Below are 22,644 nucleotides of genomic sequence, written 5' to 3' on the forward strand. Positions count from 1 at the left end.
CTCAGTGCTTTGTGACCACTTAGGTGAGATAGCGAGGATAGGAGGGAGACACAAAAGGGAGGAGATTTGGGGATATATGTATATGTATAGCTGATTCACTTTGCTATAAAGCAGAAAGTAACACACCATTGTAAAGCAATTATACTCCAATAAAGATGTTAAAAAAAAAAAGAAAGGAAGAAACTCTGACCTGAGAAAGAAAAGGAAAGGTAATAAATATCTTAGTAGTATTCTTGTTTAGTATATAACATTTCTGTTATACAAATATAGAAAACAAATATCACCTGATGCGTTATTTTCGTATACAATTAGCTAAGATTTCCGAAAGGTAGTATTTTCCCAGATTTCTGTATGTCAGTTTATTAATACCCAGGCAGAGTTGAAACTTCCTGCCAAAGTTGCATCAAATCAAGGTAGCTGAAGGCAGTTAACAGCAACAAAACAAGGTGGAAAGTGAGGCATTGACAGCTGAAGTGCCCGTCCCTCCCATAGCTTAAGAAAGTCTCCAGTTTCCCTCAACAATCCAAGACTTTGGTACTGGAATGAAAAAATCCAGAGGGCCACACTGAAATCCAGCTGCAGTCACTCCAAATGAGAGTCCAGCTTGAGCCCTGCTTCCCCAGTAGTCAGGGGAAGTCAGTTCTAATGCTCTTACAGAAAAATTAATCCCAGAAAATTCCATCACTTAACTGCATACACTAGCTCTTCAGTGAAATAAATTAGAATTCCAGGGGAAACAGATAATATGCTTGTCCACTTTAGAAGTTCTTCATGACTGGGTTCTGACATCATCAAGAAGAAAGTAGTGATTTCCAAACTTCCATCTGAACAAAAAAATATTTAGACTCTTACTAACTGTGCAGATTTCCAGGGACACTTCTCCACCTAAAAATTCTTACTCAGTAGTGTGGAGTGAGGCCAAAATTTTCAACTTAAACAAATAGTCTATATAATTAATCATTTCTGCAACAAATATTTGAGTGTCTCATATGTGCCTGACAAAGGTCTAGGCACTGGGAAAGCTATATCTTAGCTTTCCTTTAAATCATTTCCTTTTCTTCTTCTCTGTGGAAGAAGACAGAGAATAGTAAACAAACATATAAAAAATTTTAAGATCATTTCTTTTTGTGATAAGTTATGAAGAAAATTATAAAGTAAAATAATAGAGTGATGAAGAAAAGGAAATGACTACTCAGAAAAAGTGCCAAGGAAAGCATCTCTGAGAAGAAGATATTCAAGCTGAAACCTGAGTAATATATGGGAGACAGTAGTGAGAAAATCTGGGGTAGGAACATTTCTGAGACTATGAACACAAGTGAAAAGTTCCTGATTTTCCCAGAAATCCCAGAGTTTGGTATTTTCTAGGAACAGAAAGGTTGTTGAAGCTGGCATGTACTGAGAGAAAGATTGGTAGAAGAGGAATAAAAAGAGACTAGTAGGCTCTGATAAAGGGTTTAGAACTTATTCTAAGTGCTATAGAAAGCCATTGAAAATTTTAAGCAGAATAATATTAGATATATGTCCAAAAATAACATTTTTATGGCTATGTAAAGAATGATTGTAAGATGACAAGAGTGAAAGTAGTGAGATCAGAGAGGGAACTGTTGTGATAATCAGGTGTGCAATGTCAGTAGCTGGGCCTCACTAGGTAAGACTAGAAAGTGGTGGCAGATTCAGCATATATTATTAAGACAGGGCTTATTGTTCTAATGGATCTTAAGGGAGGTGGGACAAAAGATGACCCATAGGATTTTCTCTTGAGCCACTGGGTATCATATCACCATTTATTAAAAAGGAAAAGACTAATGGAGGACTTATTTGAGACAGGGATATGTTTGCAGATCAAATATTAGGTTTTGTTCATGGTAAATTTGGGGTGTCTAATTCAAATACAAACAGAGGTGTTACAAAACTCTTAGATACTTAAATCTGTAGTTCAATGAAGTCAACTGCATGTAGATGATATTTAAGGCTAGAGGAATGGAGTAGGTCAACTAGAATGATATTAAAGATAGAGACTAGGGGGAAAGGTAGAGGAGTGGTGAACTCAGGAAGGATCTTTGAAAGTTTTCCTAACTTTAAAGTTTGAAGAAAATAAAAGGAATCAAGAAAGAAAGTAAGAGCAGCCAGTAATTTGAGAGGAAAAAATCAGAGAAAGAAATCTTACAAGTCTGAAAGACCAATCACCATTTGAAAGGCTGCTGAGATTGACTAAGCAGAGGATCTAAATGTTAGCAATGGATTTGGCCACATGGAGGTCAAAGTTGACCTATCTGTTTTGAATGGTCAAAAAGGAATAAAAGACCTATGGGAGTAAATGTAGGACAGAATTACTGAGAGCCCTAAGACCACATTGGCTAATTAACACCTTACAGAAATGAAAACTTTTCATTTTTTCTTTTCTTTTTTTTCTTTTTTTTTTTTTTTGCGGTACACGAGCCTCTCACTGTTGTTGCCTCTCCCGTTGCAGAGCACAGGCTCCGGACGCGCAGGCTCAGCAGCCATGGCTCACGGGCCTAGCCGCTCCGTGACATGTGGGATCTCCCCAGACCGGGGCACGAACCCGTGTCCTTTGCACGGGCAGGCAGACTCTCAACCACTGCGCCACCGGGGAAGAGAAGCCCTGAAAAGTTTTCTTGATTACCCCTTGTATTTTGTAATCTGTGTCTTTAAATGGGACCCAGAAACCCTGGAAAGTCACTAAAGCATGAAATTATGTGTGCATTAATGTTAATGTCAGAATGACACCCCCTTCTGGGCTCCAGATGACATCCAATGTCTCCTCATAGTCTTCCTATCAATGTCCACCTGAAAACATGTTCTCTTTAGATGTTTCCTGCAAGTAGAGATCATGACTATCTACTCTATTCCCCAAAGTGCCTTATTTTTTAATAAGAACTGTATATGTCTGTGCATTTTTTATTTAACTGAATGATCTACAGGAGAGCAAAATTTTGCTATTCCACTTTGTTAGTGTTAAAACAAATTTAAGAGCATTTTATGCTATTTTCCCATGGGTTTTACACAATGACAGTGGTTTCTGAAGCATACAAATTTCTACACTAAAATGTTACCTTTCTGATGTTTTAAGAATTAATAATATAGAAAGTTATGTTAGTTATTTACATTGTGACTACTATCACAAACATTGTTGTACTTCAAGCACATGGTATTGAGATCAGCCAGTACTAATGAAGTTGCTAAAAAAATTAAATGAGACAGAAAAAAATAATAATGAAACCACGTGCAAGTCAATACCACCAAAAGAAGAGAAAATAGAAATAAAGTACATAACAGATGTAAGAAACACTAACAGAATAAGAGGAAGCTGCTATGGGTAAAAGAATGCATACGAGTCAATAATCATCTTTCCACTTATCACAAAATGTTTATTTCATAGCGCTGGAAATATGAACTTCATACAAAATACAATAGCTCCAGTGTGTCAGAGTTATATAAATGGATACTGCTTACCAGGATCTAAACTCAAGGAATCAATAGCTTGACTGAGAAACACTGCTGGTGCTCCTCCCATATTCCAGGGATGTTTTAGGAGTCCATCATGGCCCCTCAGATGAATACGTGACTAGATCAAGGCTGGTGAATCAGTTCTAGATCACAAACACAATAGGCTTGGAGACTGTTCAGCATCATACTGACAGCCTGGGAGATTTCATTTTGTAGGAGATCTGATTCCTCTTTTAAGAGCTTTTCTTTGGAAAACACTAGGGTATCTGAATAGCTCCAGAATAGAATTCACCTAATTTGTCTACAACAATCACTCAAAACTCTTTAGCTCTCTTTGATTGCCCGAGGTGGATATACATGATATGGGGAATGTTCAGTGTCACTAGTATTCAAGTAAGTGTTAGACTATCAGCTCCACAAGGGCAACAATATTTGCCTGCTTTGGCTACTAATTTATCCTTAATGCCTGGAACAGTACCTGAAATAATTTAAGTGCTAAAAGAATAATATCTAGTTTTGCAAAGTTCCCAAGGGGCCCAGAAGAAATGTAGAAATGTTTTTCTTTTAGTAGGGAGAAGGATCCCTAGCATCCCCAGGTAAAATATATTATCCTGACAAAACAATGTCATTGAAGGTACTCTGAATCTCTGGTACTTGTAAATTAAATAAGTAAACTCTCAACTGAAAATCGGTATCATTTTATGGCTCTACATCAATGGCAAAGAAATTACCATGTGGAACAGAATACATTCATAATTTGAGGACTGACCAGAACATAATCTTCCAACCATCACTTGACCCAGGTGACCAAAGGAAAATGATGTAACTGAACAGTCCATATAGATTGGCTGCTCTTACTACTTTAGCAGCATGTTTTAGCAGTTTTGAAACTCTGCCCTCTTTCTCTGAACTGCAGAAATCAACTATTTTGAGAAATAGAAAATCTCAACCCTCTCTATACAAACTGAATAAGCATTTCAGGGCTGTGAACATCATTCTTAACTTTCTCAGACATGAAATACTTCTAAGAAAAAGAGGAACACAACACAATGCTGTTATTTCTTGTTTGTACTCTGGCAGTCCTACATTGATTCCTGTAAATACCTCAATCTGGCCAGGACTTTACAGCTAAAGTGAAGTCACAGTTAATGTTTTTTTCCAGAGAAATGTAAGCAAAAGAAAATATTCTTCCCTGAATTATCTAGGCAAATTATTTGGTTAGCTGTATTTTACCAAAATATTCCCCATATTGGTGGTTTTATGATATATATTTTGTAAGTCAGAATGAGCTGTCTTTGAAACAGAACAATTATTCTTAATTCAATAATTTAATTTTATACATCCAGAATGGTTCACCTATATTATTGAAATTTAAGAATCTAAGTGCACCTTTGATTCATAAGAGGTTAATCAATCAACAGGTGCTTATTGCATGCTTATACTATGAACTTACTGAAGAATAAATGCAAATGGATCCCTACTTTATATTGATTAAACTATTTTATATTTGGATATAACTTGTAAGAAGTTGTTCTTGAGTATATAAGAGATGGTCAGTTTTCTAGTTTTTAAATATTGATGGTTGTAATTCTGGAAGAATATGACCAACCACAGCCCATAATATATATAGGGTCACTTGATATCCAGTGTCTTAAATTAAAAAGAAACATTTGAAATGTAAAAGTGCTGTGGTTAGCTATTTTTCATTTTAATAATAGCTTTAAATTCAAATAGGTATAGTTGATTAAGAATGTAGATAATATTTTTAAAACTTCTCCATATCTTTTCATAAAATATAAAAATTCATTCTTTAAATAGTGTAAATAATCTCTTTCCAAACCTTATGAATGACAACTCTATTTCCCCCTCTGCATTTCATTAACTGAGATAGACGCAAAGATGGTCCTGCTATCATCAAATCTTTCCTTTCTGTCGTCTTCCTATTGGGTGCAATGTAGAAGGAATATAAATCGCATGACACAAGGCACTAACACCCTTTAATTAGTCTCCAGTTATTTACCTTGGGTCTTCCCTACAGCTGAGAGGCCAACTCAACCTACTGCCAAGCAAGACCTGATGGGCACAAGAAAAGGTAATCATATTAAAACGTTCAGAGAGAATGATTCTTTATCACAGTAGTTAGTAATAACACCACCAATGTTATTTTAGAAGCACATTTTCTTCTTTTTAACTTTATTGTTAAGCTTGAATATGCCTTGGCATCATTTTGATATTAATTTCTAACCTAAACCTTAGATTCTGTATGTTATCATCAAATTTATTTTTAACTTCACTTTGGGTTAAAGTCAAGGTTTGATACTGGCTAAACTACTGAAGACAATGTAAATTCTAAAGAAAGGTTCATTGTTCAAGACAATGAACCTATTCCTACAGACAAATGTGGAGGGCTAACTTCTTAGGAAGATGAAAGTGCATAATAATCTAGATTGATCCTTTAATTAATTTCAAAATTTTATTTATATCTTAAGGTTATAATTTTATTTGTTATAATATAGCTTTAAAAAAAAACATGACTTACATATCCTAATGAAAACTGAATAGTTCTTCTGTTTCACAAATTTTTCTTCCTTACCAAGTGATGAAGGCAAATTCAAGTACTCATTGGTTTAAGTAACTGACAAGTGAAGTATGGTTTTATCTCTCTGATTTCTGTTTATGCTAAAAATGAGGGAACTACTATCATTTTACAGATTGTTTTTGTGTGAGTATGCTTGTGTTACAATTTTGCATGAATCGTAAAGAAGTCTGTGATTCACCATGGAAATATTATTGTTCAGTCTACAGTCTTAAAAGTTAAACAGTGATTATTGTACAATATTGTTTTCTATATTCACTATACTGTATTATAATCATCAAGCTTGCTAAGGGACTAGATCTTAATTATTCCAACCACAAAAAAGAAATGATAATTATGTGACATGACAGAAGTGTTAATTATCACTACAATTGCAATCATATTACAATTATACAAATACATCAAATCTACATGTTGTACACCTTAAATTTATACAATGTTATATGTCAAATCTATTTCAATTAAGAAAAAGTTAACTGGCAAGTAAAGAATTAATAAGGAACTCCATTCTTCTCAGTGAAACTTGAGAGGAAATAACCTATGCTGTAGGTTGTTCAAATTTGATCACATATGAGTTCTTTTCCATCCAATGGTATCCCATCAGAAGTTCTGAAGTCAGTTTAGTAGACGGCATTTCTAATCATTCTTAGCTGAAAATCAAAGGTGAATGGAGTCTGGTGTGTGCTCTCTTTACCAAGCCTGAACTTTAATTCTGTGACCCTCTTTTGTAAAACTCAGTTTGTAGGTTTCAAGTCTATACAAGTATAGCAATAACAATAGCTGCAACAAGACGTAGTTAGTATTTGCTTCATAAATACAATATGTATTTAAATATTAAAAGTTTGAAGTGTTATATGTATCTTTCTAAAAAATCAATTTATTTTTTTAAAAAAATCAAATAAATATGTGTGTCTACCCTATACTCCTTTACAAAGGTAAGGCTAATTTATTTCTTCAAATATTTCAGCCAGAGAACTGTAATTGTCATATCATATTTTTTCATTAAAATGATCAAGTTAATCACATCATTTCTGATTACTGGAGAAGCAGATTATGAAAGATGCAGTTTCAGTATACTCCCCATGTCCTCCATTTTACACATTCCTGTTAGATTAATCGTGGAATTACAGAATTTCCTAAATTTCAGTTCTAACTTTTGTTTATAGGTAACAGTAGTAAGGCCCAGATAAAGGAAATTACTTGGACAAAATTACACAAGTAGAGATAGAGCCTGAGATAGAACTCAGTTCTCCAAAGGAATGTGTAGTCACCTCAGTCTCTAATCTGAAACCACTCAACTGCTTTCCGTTGTTTAGAAAGGCATGCCTAATTCTTCAACCTAGCATTTAAGACCTCTGCTTTTTCTTCCCTCATCTTTCTTTCCAACTTTGTATTTCCCTTCTTTCTGTTCAAATGCCCATAGATATTCCCAAGACTTTCTCCTTTACTTGAAGTTTCTCTCTATTAATCTCTGCCTGGGCAAGTCACACCTATAATGCTATCTCCTACAGAAATAATTTGTTGATTTCTTAACTGAAAACTTCTACCTGTAGAAAGCCACTTTTGTGACATTTTCTACTTTCTTTTCTCTAACAGTGATTTGTGTGTGTTGCAACTCTCTTCCTAAAATTGATGTTACTTGGCAAGACCAATTCCCCTTGATAATCTCAACACTTGACACAGTGCTTTGTTCCTAGTAGGTTCTTGGTGCATGTAAAATGAATATATGATTAACCTTATAATGGTACTTTCAGTAATATAACCAAATATTAAATTCATTCAGTTTATACTGTTTGGTTTTTCTAAAGCTTTTGATAAAATAGATTTTCCACATTGGCTAAATCTACCCCTAAATCTGACTTTTTCTTTCCCCTTAAACCAAAGATGACATTGTTCCAAATCACTCTTAAATTATTAGCAACAGACCTTTTTAATGTAATGTGGTTTTTTTTGTTTGTTTTTTTGCGGTACGTGGGCCTCTCACTGTTGTGGCCTCTCCCGTTGCAGAGCACAGACTCCGGACGTGCAGGCTCAGCGGCCATGGCTCATGGGCCCAGCCGCTCCAAGGCATGTGGGATCTTCCCGGACCCGGGCACGAACCCGTGTCCCCTGCATCGGCAGGTGGACTCTCAACCAGTGCGCCACCAGGGAAGCCCTAATGTAATGTTTTTAATTTTTATTTTTAGGTGTAATGATGAAGAGTTTTTACCTAGTTGTGACTATCCTGGCATTAACCCTACCTTTTTTGGTGAGTTAATTTCATCTGATCAATTTGTATCAAAACTTTTTTAAAAATTTATTTAAGGTCTCTAATTATGTAAATTTCTAAATACAGTTATATTTTATGGAACAAAACAGCTGCATACTAACTATATTTTCCTAATAGTAATTTATTTTTACATTTATTTCTCTTATAAAATTAAAGTCATGTTCTTCTGAATATACTTTTGGTTTCCAGGAATCAAGAAATCATACTTTATCATGTATAGAAAACCTTTAAAATTCTCTTATGATAGAGAAAATACATTTTGGGGGAAAAAACAGTAAATATTTTAAAATTATAATGTGATCTAAAAATTCACAAAAAATAAATACAGAAATCATAGACCAGGAGCAGAATTTTTTTTTTCTTTTTTTAGAAATGTTTTTAATTAAATTCCTATCTCATGCAGACTCCAATCCCTTAAGGGACTAAATTCTTAAAATATTAGGAGCTTGTTTAAGCTTTTTTTTTTTTTTACCAATTTCAAATAACTTGACAGGTACTTTTAACATTCAAACATATTGTAATTTTTGTTATAATCTTTCCATTATGTCAATTGAGACTCCTTCTCAGGGCTTATATCCACAAACAACTCTATGATTTTCAGGCATTTTCTTGAATTACATGCTGTGTATCAAGGCTATTGGAACAAGAAAAATGTTTGGATTTTTTTTTTCTTTTAATTTTTTCAACTTGTTTTCCTTATTGTTTTGCCTATTGCTCTGTTTTATTTTCATGTTCGTTTGGGGATCCCAGGCACTTATTTGCCAATAGCAAGTACAGAAGGCAAACATCTCATGTTTTATGACCTCCTCTTAGATTTTAAAATATGGGAGGGCGCTAGTCCTTGTTTCATAATTCATTTATTATTAAATTTAGATTTTCTTTTAAGTTAATATCTCAAATAATTATATTAGGTAAATTCTTGGAGTCAAACTTTTTAAATATTTGAATTACTATGGCTTTCACATTTATTTTCTTTCATTTATTCTCTGAAATTTGATTTTATTGTGGCCACCTGCATATCTAGAACTTGGGTTTTCTCTTTGAGTGAAAAGGATTAAAGTTTAAATCAGAAAGTGATCCACAACTGCCTGACCTATAGCAACCTCTTCTTGAGCTACTTGAGCCCCCAAATACTCCTTCTGGTTTTCATAAAGCTACAAGTCCCACAGACATGAAGAAATAATTCAAAAGAAGAATGAAGGTTTATAGATTGTACCATCCAATCTTATGAGCAATCAAAATTATACAAATTAAAACAGCAATATGATAGCATCTTTTATGTGCTAAATTTATTCCTTCTCTCCAAAATAAAAATAAGATACAATTTATTACTAGCAATTATGAGATGAACTGCACAATCTTATAGCCTACTGGTGGCATTATAAGTTGGCATACATTTTCTGTACAGCAATTTAATAATTTCAATCAAAGAATTTCTCCCCCAAAATCACATTTTTGAAAAACTGTCTTAAGAAATCAATTAAAACCATTTAAAAGGCCACTGATATTCAGATGTTATTCATCTCTCTATTTATAATAAAACATTTTTTGGAAAAAGCTTTAATGGTTAACAATAAAGAACAAACATTTCATGACATAGTCATTGATTATTTATATTTCTACTATGAATATGTAAGTATGAAAACTATGATATAATGGAAAAATGCTATGAGAGATCAAACTTCTTTTAAAAGAAGATACAAGATACTAAAATGAACATATACCAGGAATACATATAGATTGGTATTATATTTAAATGTCTAGATTTTCAGGATTTTTGAATGTAGGCAAACTTTCAATATTTATATAACTTTCTAAATTTTAAACTAGTGATTTAATAAATTTCTATAAAAATAAGTCTCTCTTATTACACACCAGTATTTTTTTTCTAATCTCTGATTTTCTATACCTACAACTTCCAAAAGTTTTGTAGGGTCTTTTATATCCAAGTGATATGTGTAAAGTCTTAAACTAGAACTGTCATTTTTAAAATATTTACCATTATGAACTCACTCAAAACTTTATCAAACTTTTGTGAGTTTTAAAGCTTCATAAAATTGCTAACTCCTGATTTCCTATGAAGGTTGTAATCCAGAATTAAGAAAAACACTATAAATACACAAAATTTGATTTTTTAAATGGTATTATTTATACACTTATATACTGACGTTTTGCTAGATATTTTTAATCAAGAAAACCTCATAAATCATCTTAGTAGGAGAACAAAAACAGAAAAATATGCTCAATGCTCCTCTTATTTTTAACAATGTATATTCAGTACAAACTGAATATAGGTTGTTCATGTTCTTCATTTAAGCAAATATCATGTATTACATTTGTTGGGGTCAAATGATCATATTCTTTTCAACCTTGAATTTTTCTCCCTAAACAGTGATTTTTAAAGACAACTTATCCATGGAGCTCATTATTACTATTTTAGTTAGTATATTTATGTCACTTCTTGAGTGGTTCACAGACTATGGTTAGATAACCATGGAAAGTGCTTTATAATATTTTACAATACTAAAATAAAAACAAAAAAATGTTTTGTCTTTGATATAAAAGACATTTTTAAAGCCACAAGAAAATCTAGACTCTGTCTTGCTTTTTTTAACTTCTTATTTCTCATTCTTTCTCTCAATCTCACCAGAGTGCAGAGGGGCAAAACCAGGAACAATCAACAGTAAGTTTAAATGTTTCCCGTAGAGATATGAACTCCAAAGTATAATATTATGCAAAGTTTAATGATATTAAAATACTTCTGTCTAAACACTAAGTAAATATTTAAACTCCATGAAATAATCTAATAATCCTTGTAAAAAACATCACTTCAACAACCAATCATATGAATCAACCTCAATGTTTATCTGAAAATCTCAGTATCATTTTGTAGGCCAAGTCATGTCTTTTGATTTTCATATGTATTTGGCAACATGAGAAAACCCTCTCAGAATTTAGTAGTGGGAAAAAATGAAAACAAAAGCAAAGTTTAATATTTCTCCTGTCTACTTTTTAAGAGTTGGGGAAAGATCCCTCTCTGACCCTTCTTTGAATACTTCTCATACACTTGTATTTACTTCTACCTTTTGTTTCACCAATCTGTTTGAATGAATAGGTCTCCATTCATGAGAAAAGCTTGCTTTGCAGTGTAATTTTGTTGATTTGTTTCTATTTATATGGAAAGATCTAACAACGTATTTTTATAACTGCACATAATTAACAGAACTGAAGCAAATAAAAATAGAAAATTTCCTAACTGATCTTTAATGGATAAAACTAGGCTGAAAAAAATCCAAAGTATAAATCCAGAAATCCATATCACATTATTTTACTATTCTGCTATAATTAGTTTAGAAAAAAATGTGCCCTCAGCCTAATCCTTCGATAAATAAAATACAATTACAAACATGCGGTGAGAATGTATATATACACGTATAAGGAAAAATATATACATAGTTTTTTCTGTGTGTAGTATGTTTGTATACTGTATGTCAAAGCACTCTATGAGACTGGTCTAGCTGTGGTACTTATAATGTACAGCATTTACTGAGCACGTTTTGTGTATGCCAAACTCTGGTCAATGTGATTTACATTATGGATTAGCTCATCTAATTTTTTTTAAACTAATGTTATTTTTAACATTTGTTGAAAATCAAGAAGTGGAAGGGAAGTGTACAAATCCATATCTCGTAAAATAATATGGTTGTTGGGTTCACTATGTCCAATGTTGTACTTACTTAACATCAAATACTGTAACATTGTATTTCAAAAACTTCTGATTTAAGACATCTCTTCATTCTAGCCTACAATAATACTATTCTGCATAATTTATTCTTTTTGCAGCGCTGTGAGAATGATGAAAGATTGTTCAAAGAAAAAACAGTAAAATATATCCCAATTCATTATGTGCTGAGTAGGTATCCTAGTTATGGACTCAATTACTACCAGCACAGACCAGCTGTACTAATTAATAACCAATTTATGCCTTACCCATATTATGCAAAGCCAGTTGCAGTTAGGCCACATGCCCAAATTCCTCAATGGCAATTCCTGCCAAATATCTACCCATCTACTGTGGCACATCACCCACACCCACGTCCATCATTTCTTGCCATTCCACCGAAGAAAACTCAGGATAAAACAGTCATCCCTATCATCAGTACCATTGCTACTGTTGAGCCTACACTTATACCTACCACTGAACCAATAGTGAACACTGTAGTTACTCCAGAAGCTTCCTCAGAATTCATCATGAGTACACCTGAGACCACCACAGTCCAAGTTACTTCACCTGTGGTCTAAAAACTAAGGAAACATCAAAGAAGACAACACAGGTAAATGAGCAAAAGACAAAATGAATAATAGACAAGATTCATGGATTTATCAAAACAATCATAAAATCTAAAATAGTATAGATGGATAAATTAAATCTGTTATGGGAGCAGGCTAATTATAACTTTAATTTGGTGGTGCCTTAGCATTGATACACTAGATTCTTTTCCAACAAGAAATGAAAAATAATCGTATTTTACAAAATGAAGAAAAATTGGGAACTTTTTAATCAAACTTTTTTCAACAACTGGAACACTCCTAGAATCTATTTGTTTTATTTTATTCCTATTCACAGACAGAGACAGTGGAGTAAATGACTATTAAACTCATGATTTTACTTATCTCAGAAATGCAACTCCTTAGAACAGTGTATACAGGATATGAGTTTAAATACATTTTAATTGTATAACAGTGTTCTTGCATTCAACAGTGTTCTTGCACTCTAATTTTGGTATGAATAGAGTGAAAGGAAATGATAGGCTTCCCATGTAGCTTTTTGATTTAAGATACAACTCAGTGTGACATAGTGGTAAAAGCATTAAATCAGAGAAGGCTGCTTCTTCCATTGTGTGATCTTAGGCAAGTCATTACTCTCAATGAACTTTCATTTTCTCATAATTTTGGTTGCTATGAGGTTCAAGTGAGAAAGCATATTGTGAATGAGTTGTAAAAAGTGATCAATCATGAACTGTAATGCTTTAGAAAAGATAAAGTAAAATTAGTAAATACTAAAATTTATTTTCAACTAACATCTCAAGTCCTTACTACATCAAAACTACATAACTATCTCAGTTTACTCCTGTAGCAGCCATGTGGAATGGATTATATTACCATCCTGAATTCACACACACACACAAAAAGCCGATAAATGCAAGTTACTACAGCTAGAAAGTTCAAAACTGGGAACCAAATCAAACCTGCTTGATTTCAGATAGTAAGGCTTCATTAGTATGTCGCCTATTTCCATATGGGCTAATTTGCAAAAAAAAAAAACAGAAAACAAACTATAATTTCCCAAGATCAGCATATGTGTAAATTTTATTATTGAGTTATGTTTAATAAGACTTCTGGTAAGAAAAAAAAAAACATAAGTTAATAAATCTTTGACTCATTAAATTTTTGAAAACAAAAGGAGAAAATTAATGGAGACAACATGAAAACAAGTGATTGAGTATTCAATTGTCCATTTTATTGATCTAAAATACATTATTACATGATTGTTTTTAACAGAATAATCATTATCTCAGTAGTTAGATTTGTTCAAAACTCATGAACCTAGATTTCTAAGTTAAAACCACTGTATAATATCACTTATAAAAAAGAATGTATAGGACTGTGTCTTTCTGTAAATATCAGGTGAAGGCAATTATTTCAGTTCACTATATGTTGAATTTAAATATTTAAATTTAGATATTTAATTTGATAGACTCCTTGATACAGACATTAGGCAAATCGGAAGCTAAATAAAAGTCTACATATCATGAGAACTGTTAGCACATTATGAACTAAATTCCTAAACTGTCATTTTTTTAGGTCTTTCTGAAACCAAGTGACTACTTCACACTGTCCTTTAGCCAGTTGTCTGCCTTCAGTGAAGAGAGAATATGATTTTCACAGATTCGGCTCCTTTCTCTTCTCCCCTTACATTTTACATCCATGCCATATTTAATTTTTTGATTCCTGCATAATAAAGCCAATTGAATGCAATGGATCTCTTAATTTGAAATAGTCTGTGAATACACCTCAGGGATATTTGAAACTTTGATATTCCAAGATAAATTTAGTGTGAGTTTGAGTACACACATTTAATTGGAGGCAAAGTTCATAATTTCGTCTGATTTTCAAAGTGGTCCATGGTTTAACACTGATTAAGAACATCTTCTGCAGGATGACACTAGAACATCTAAATTTATGGCTAAGTCATTGGGACTAGAGAAGAACTAAGCTATAGTGTTCAACTCCAGAAGACCACAAAGTGACTCTTGGGAGCCATGAGAACTCTAGAGGTAGCATTAAATTTAGGTGTCCAAATGTAATGCTAATTTTAGTCTAGATCATTCCCAAGAGCAAATTCCAGATACAGACAGGTTACAGATGACCACAACTACAAACACAGATAGATATATGGCAAAATAAACAAGAGTTGACTCTTTTTTTTTTTTTTTTTTTTTTTTTTTTTTTTTTGCGGTACGCGGGCCTCTCACTGCTGTGGCCTCTCCCGTTGCGGAGCACAGGCTCCGGACGCGCAGGCCCAGCGGCCATGGCTCACAGGCCCATCCTCTCCGCGGCATGTGGGATCCTCCCGGACCGGGGCACGAACCCGTGTCCCCCGCATCGGCAGGCGGACTCTCAACCACTGCGCCACCTCTTGACCTGCATGAACCAGTTTCCTCCAGACTTGAAGCTATAGTCTCACACCTGTCAAACTCACATTCATACAAATGCACACACACACACACACACACACACACACACCAGGAAGCTTATGGAATTGAGGTCTTCCAGTCTACAAAAATTAGTGAATACTCAAAGTCCAAAAATATGGCAGTTTTTCCCTTAATGAAATATTGCAAGGAAAATGAGTGGGTCACGTATGTGCTTGCTCCATATTTAACACATCATGCCAGGAAAAATACAAATCACTCAACCCGTACAAAGGGCTTACTGTCACTATTTTGCTGAAACCCTCAATAGATGTTCTATTGTTAGGAGTGGTTTAAAAAACTTTACCTTCTCTCTCACTCAAATGTTAGAGTCTGGAAGAGAGGCCTGGTCAGGAACATGGCATGGCTGGGCTTCATTTGCTATGACCATTAATAATATTACTAATTTCTAGAAAAATGAAGTTAAAGGATGGAAGAAATAGAATTTATTTCATTAATTAATAAAACATTTATCTCAAAGTACTATAAGAATTATTATGGGATACAAAACAACAATAATAATAATAAGCAATCAACAGTTATATATTATAGACCATAAGCCAATTTTCTCTTTGCTCATATATATTCAATCTTTTAATAGTTACTCATGGACTACATATTATTATTATTGTTACTATTATTATTATGAAAGAGAATTGAAGTAATTTTCCCCAAGTGGAACTGGAATTGAACACGGATAATTTTGCTTTAAAATCCTTGTTTTTAATCTTGTGAACACTACTATAAAAGCATTTCCACACTGGGTGGTGAAATAAAATATGAAACAAAATACTGTGAGACAGGAAAAATATTCTTGTCTTAATATTGGCTCATATTAATACAATAATATGTCTAACTACAATAACATTAATAAAAAGAGTTGTTAAAAGTAGGATTTTAAATAAAACACTTACCTCCCTGATATGACATTATCTGATCTTTTGTACCAATTGGATTAACCAGTTAGAGTATACTGTGTAAGTAATATGGCATAGTAAATCCCTCAACTACTATTTACGTGTTAAGAAAATACATTGGTGAATTGGTTATTTTGGATTTGGATAAATTACTTTCAGATGCAAGGGTCCATTCACGTGAAGGCAGTTTATATGAGAAATTATATCTTTAGCACAGAAAAGAAATGGGATCTGGAGATTTACACATATTCATTTTTCAATTATTTGCCAAATGCCCACTATGTGAATACAGCATGTTTCCTCCCCACCTCTAGGACCTCACAGACTAATAAGATTAGAAAAACATCTTATTATTCAGTCTTGTAGCACAGCCTTATCTGAAAGTTCTTAGGTCTTCCACAAATGCAGTGTTAAGTTATATAATAAATATTTGTTTAGCACTTTAAAATGTATAAAGAGCTTTCACACATAGAAACCTCTTAATCTTCATCAATAACCTCTTAAAATAATTTCTTATTAATCCTCATTTTGTATATGTGAACACAACTTTAAAGTAGTTAAACATAAGAGAGTGAAAATTTATAGGCCTTAGATTTAGATAGAACTGAATTAAAGGTTTAGCTCAAAATTTCTTAACTGTGTGACCCTGGGTAGCAGATAATAAAGTGGAAAATAACATTTCTTGATTTATTGATATACGTGTTAGGCTCTGTATCAAGTATTTTACAGGTTTTACTTTATTCATTTCACATAGTACTCCCTTAGAGAGGCACTATTATTATGCTCATATATAAACAAGGAAACCGAGGTTCAGAGAGATTAATTTGCCCAAGAACAAAAAGCCACTACAGGGCTTCCCTGGTGGCACAGTGGTTGAGTCTGCCTGCCGATACAGGGGACACGGGTTCGTGCCCCGGTCCAGGAAGGTCCCACATGCCGCGGAGCGGCTGGGTCCGTGAGCCATGACCGCTGAGCCTGCACGTCCGGAGCCTGTGCTCCACAACGGGAGAGGCCACAACAGTGAGAGGCCCGCGTACCGCAAAAAAAAAAAAAAAAAAAAAGCCACTACATATATATACTACCAGATGTAAAATAGAGAGCTAGTGGGAAGCAGCCACATAGCACAGGGAGATCGGTGCTTTGTGACCACCTGGAGGGGTGGGATACAGAGGGTGGGAGGGAGATACAAGAGGGAGAGGGAGGAGATATGGGTATATATGCATATGTATAGCTGATTCACTTTGTTATAAAGCAGAAACTAACACACCATTGTAAAGCAATTATACTCCAATAAAGATGTTAAAAATAAATAAATAAAATAAAATGAAAATAATTTTTAAAAAATTAAATTAAAAAAAGCCACTAAATGGTAGAGTTTTGTTCTGAACTCTAGAAATTCAGTACACCAGCCTTTGTTATCTTACTACTTGGACAAAAACTTTTAGCCTAAAACATTCATTATAGTACCCTACTTTCACTGGACAGTCAATAAATTTTTACTTCCTTATTTGTAAAGAACATTCACTGTCTGCAAGACAAGGCCAATTTTCATGATCTTACTAATACTACCTTCCTATTTCATCTCTCCCCATTAGATCCTCATACCATTCACCCCAGTGACTCAGAAACTCCCCAGATGACCTTAGCTGTATTAATATCAACACCAGCACTTTTCTGAAGCTGCTCAAATCCTTTGGGTAATTCCTATCACATAACCAAAATTTGACTCCTTGGCTTAGATATCACATCTTTAAGAAAAACTTTCCTTAACTTCCAAGATCAAGTGCTCGACTCATGTGCTACCACAGCATCCTTCCCCCTACCTATTCCTTTCCTATTTGTTATACCTCCCTGTCCACCTCTCCTGCTGGGATGTAAGCCCTATGAGCCCAGGAACTATGTTCTCCCACCACTGCCTCTCCAAGGTAAGGCCCAATACATTATAAGAGCTAAATAAATGTTTGCTAAACAATGAATAAGTAAAGGAATAAAAGGGTTTTTAATAATTGAAACTGAAATACCCATTTAATAGGATTAAATAATCTAGACGTTCCCTACCAAAATCTAGGGGAAAAAATGTTGACCTTAGCAGTTTATTACTGATCATAAACCAAATTACCAAAGGTCAATTTAAAACTCAAGAAAATTACTGAAAATCGTACCAATCACAGCAATTTAATGTATAAATATATAATGCTTTTTATAACTTAATCTCAGTTTTCAAGGAAGGAAAGCTGAATGCCAACAGAGTGATAACCAAATTACTGTATCAATATTATGTTATCTTAACTCTACCACACTATTTAGAAAAAGGAAATGATGGCCTGTCCTCTTCTTAATCTTCCTAATGTGCTAAATGGAGTAATGGCCAGATGCCTATATTATTATAATAAAGGCTATAAATGTAATAAATGGGACAGATGAACAAAAATGGACCTGAAAGATTGAGTGTATTCTTTTTTCTTCTTTTAACATGTTTATTGGAGTATAATTGCTTTACAATGGTGTGTTAGTTTCTGCTTTATAACAAAGTGAATCAGCTATACATACACATATATCCCCATATTTCCTCCATCTTGCATCTCCCTCCCATCCTCCCCATCCCACCTAGGTGGTCACAAAGCACCGAGTTGATCTCCTTGTGCTCTGTGGCTACTTCCCACTAGCTATCTATTTTACATTTGGTAGTACATATAAGTCCATGCCACTCTCTCACTTCATCCCAGTTTACCTTTCTGCCTCCGCGTGCCCTCAAGTCCATTCTGTTTGTCTGGGTCTTTTTTCCTGTCCTGCCCCTATGTTCTTCAGAACCATTTTTTTTTTCAGATTCCATATGTATGTGTTAGAATATGGTATTTGGTTTCCTCTTTTTGACTTACTTCACTCTGAATGACACACTCTAGGTCCATCCACCTCACTACAAATAACTAAGTTTTGTTTCTTTTTATGGCTGAGTAATATTCCATTGTATGTATGTTCCACAACTTCTTTATCCATTCATCTGTTGATGGACACTTAGGTGGCTTCCATATCTTGTTTATTGTAAATAGAGCTACAATGAACATGGTGGTACATGACTCTTTTTGAATTATAGTTTCCTCAGGGTATATGCCCAGTAGGGGGACTGCTGGGTCATATGGTAGTTTTCTAAGGAGCCTCCATACTGTTATCCATAGTGGCTGTATCAATTTACATTGCCACCAACAGTGCAAGAGGGTTCCCTTTTCTCCACACCCTCTCCAGCATTTATTCTTTGTAGATTTTTGGATGATGGCCATTCTGACCAGTATGAGATGATATCTCATTGTAGTTTTGATTTGCATTTCTCTAATAAGTAATGATGCTGAGCATTCTTTCATGTGTTTGTTGGCAATCTGTATATCTTCTTTGGAGAAATGTCTATTTAGGTCTTCTGCCCATTTTTGGATTGGGGTGCTTGTTTTTTTAAAATTGAGCTCCATGTGCTGCTTGTAAATTTTGGAGATTAAGCCTCTGTCAGTTGCTTCATTTGCAAATATTTTCTCACATTCTGAGGGTTGTCTTTTCATCTTGTTTGTAGTTTCCTTTGCTGTGCAAAAGTTTTTAAGTTTCATTAGGTCCCGTTTGTTTATTTTTATTTCCATTACTCTAGGAGGTGGATCCAAAAAGATCTTGCTGTGATTTATGTGAAAGAGTGTTCTTCCTATGTTTTCCTCCAAGAGTTTTATAGTGTCTGCTCTTACATTTAGGTCTTTAATCCATACTGAGTTTATTTTTGTGTATGGTGTTACGGAGTGTTCTAATTTCATTCTTTTACATGTAGCTGTCCAGTTTTCCCAGCACCACTTATTGAAGAGACTGTCTTTTCTCCAAAGTATATCCTTGCCTCCTTTGTCATAGATTAGTTGACCAGAGGTGCATGGGTTTATCTCTGGGCTTTCTATCCTTTTCCATTGATCTATATTTCTGTTTTTGTGCCAGTACTATATTGTGTGGATTACTGTAGCTTTATAGTATAGTATGAAGTCAGGGAGTCTGATTCCTCCAGCTCAGTTGTTTTCCCTCAAGACTGCTTTGGCTATTCAGGGTCTTTTGTGTCTCCATACAAATTTTAAGATTTTTTGTTCTAGTTCTGTAAAAAATGCCATTGGTAACTTGATAGGGATTGCACTGAATGTGTAGATTGCTTTGGATAATAGAGTCATTTTCAGAATATTGATTCTTCCAATCCAAGAACATGGTATATCTCTCCATCTGTTTGTATCATCTTTAATTTCTTTCATCAGTGTCCTATAGTTTTCTGCATACAGGTCTTTTGTCTGCCTAGGTAGGTTTATTCCTAGGTATGTTATTCTTTTTGTTGCAATGGTAGATGGGAGTGTTTCCTTAATTTCTTTTTCAGATTTTTCATCATTAGTTTATAGGAATGCAAGAGAGTTCTGTGCATTAATTTTATATCCTGTAACTTTACCAAATCCATTGATTAGCTCTAGTAGTTTTTGGTGGCATATTTAGGTTTCTCTATGTATAGTATCATGTCATCTGCAAACAGTGAGAGTTTTAATTCTTCTTTTCCAAGTTGTATTCCTTTTATTTCTTTTTCTTCTCTGATTGCCATGGTTAGGATTTCCAAAACTATGTTGAATAATAGTGGTGAGAGTGGGCATCCTTGTCTTGTTCCTGATCTTAGAGGAAATGCTTTCAGGTTTTCACCATTGAGAATGATGTATGCTGCGGGTTTGTCATATATGGCCTTTATTATGTTGAAGTAGGTTCCCTCTATGCCCACTTTCTGGAGAGATTTTTTTATCATAAATGGGTGTTGAATTTTGTCGAAAGCTTTTTCGGCATCTATTGAGATGATCATATGGTTTTTCTTCTTCAATTTATTAATATGGTGTATCACATTGATTGATTTACATATATTGAAGAATCCTTGCATCTCTGGGATAAATCCCACTTGATCATGGTGTATGATACTTTTAGTGCGTTGTTGGATTCTGTTTGCTAATATATTGTTGAGGATTTTTGCATCTATATTCATCAGTGATATTGGTCTCTAATTTTCTTTTTTTTGTAGTATCTTTGTCTGGTTTTGGTATCAGGGTGATTGTGGCCTCATAGAATAAGTTTGGGAGTTTTTCTTCCTCTGCAATTTTTTGGAAGAGTTTGAGAAGGATGGGTGTTAGCTCTTCTCTAAATGTTTGATAGAATTCCCCTGTGAAGCCTTCTGGTCCTGGACTTTTGTTTGTTGGAATATTTTTAATCACAGTCTCAATTTTATTACTTGTGATTGGTCTTTTCATATTTTCTATTTCTTCCTGGTTCAATCTTGGAAAGTTAAACCTTTCTAAGAATTTGTCCATTTCTTCCAGGTTGTCCATTTTATATGGCACAGAGTTGCTTGTAGTAGTCTCTTAGGATGCTTTGCATGTCTGCAGTGTCTGTTGTAACTTCTCCTTTTTCATTTCTAATTTTATTGATTTGAGTCCTCTCCCTCTTTTTCTTGATGAGTCTGGCTAATGGTTTATCAATTTTGTTTATCTTCTCAAAGAACCTTTTAGTTTTATTGATCTTTGCTATTGTTTTCTTTGTTTCTATTTCATTTATTTCTGCTCTGATCTTTATGATTTCTTTCCTTCTACTAATTTTGTGTTTTGTTTGCTCTTCTTTCTCTAATTCCTTTAGGTGTAGTGTTAGATTGTTTATTTAAGACGTTTGTTGTTTCTTGAGGTAGGATTGTATTGCTATAAACTTCCATCTTAGAACTGCTTTTGCTGCATCCCATAGATTTTGTGTCATCGTGTTTTCATTGTCATTTGTCTCTAGGTATTTTTTGATTTCTTCAGCGATCTCTTGGTTATTTAGTAACGTATTGTTTAGCCTCCATGTGTTTGTGTTTTACATTTTTTCCATGTAATTGACTTCTAATCTCATAGTGTTGTCATCAGAAAAGATGCTTGATATGATTTCAATTTTCTTAAATTTACTGAGTCTTGATTTGTGACCCAAGATGTGATCTATCCTGGAAAATGTTCAGTGTGCACTTGAGAAGAAAGTGTAATCTCCTGTTTTTGGACGGAATGTCCTATAAATCTGAATTAAATCTACCTGGTCTATTGTGTCATTTAAAGCTTGTGTTCCCTTATTAATTTTCTGTTTGGATGATCTGTCCATTGGTAAGCAAGTTTTGAAACATGTAAAATTCAGTAAAATCTTTTCATTAAACATAACTGCAAATAGGCCTTTGCAATAAGTAAAAAGTGAGGGCTTCCCTGGTGGCACAGTAGTTGAGAGTTGGCCTGCTGATGCAGGGGACATGGGTTCCTGCCCCAGTCCGGGAGTATCCCACATGCTGCAGAACGTCTGGGCCCGTGAGCCATGGCCACTGAGCCTGCACGCCCGGAACCTGTGCTCCACAACAGGAGAGGCCACAACAGTGAGAGGCCCGTGTACCACAAAAAAAAAAAAGAGAGACTTACAGTGCTTTTATGTTTTTTTAATAATGCTCTATCAAATACAAAAGTAAATATGTTATCCAGGTACTGCTTGGAGGTCTTGTTTAAATAAATGAGAAATTATTTTATGAAATTGGTAAACTAAAGAGGTCATTTAAACCATGTTGATCTCATCAATTTTTTTTTTTGCGGTACGTGGGCC

General features: G+C 34.1%; 1 protein-coding gene across 2 annotated transcripts; it reads left to right on the plus strand.

Moving 5' to 3' along the window:
• The first annotated feature begins 5,494 nt into the window (after positions 1 to 5,494).
• CSN3 (casein kappa) lies at positions 5,495 to 14,372 on the plus strand. 2 transcript variants are annotated; one of them, XM_032632957.1, is made up of 6 exons: positions 5,495 to 5,560; positions 7,661 to 7,706; positions 8,251 to 8,312; positions 10,984 to 11,016; positions 12,177 to 12,667; positions 14,199 to 14,372. In XM_032632957.1, the coding sequence occupies exons 2-5, from the start codon at positions 7,697 to 7,699 to the stop codon at positions 12,633 to 12,635; spliced, it is 564 nt and encodes a 187-aa protein (XP_032488848.1). In that variant the 5' UTR covers positions 5,495 to 5,560; positions 7,661 to 7,696; the 3' UTR covers positions 12,636 to 12,667; positions 14,199 to 14,372. The 2 variants fall into 2 exon arrangements, with proteins under 2 accessions (XP_032488848.1, XP_032488847.1); XM_032632956.1 differs by lacking the exon at positions 7,661 to 7,706 and having other exon boundaries at positions 5,501 to 5,560.
• Positions 14,373 to 22,644: the final 8,272 nt, after the last annotated feature.

Source organism: Phocoena sinus, chromosome 5, assembly GCF_008692025.1.
Source record: "Phocoena sinus isolate mPhoSin1 chromosome 5, mPhoSin1.pri, whole genome shotgun sequence".
Lineage (NCBI taxonomy): Eukaryota > Metazoa > Chordata > Mammalia > Artiodactyla > Phocoenidae > Phocoena > Phocoena sinus.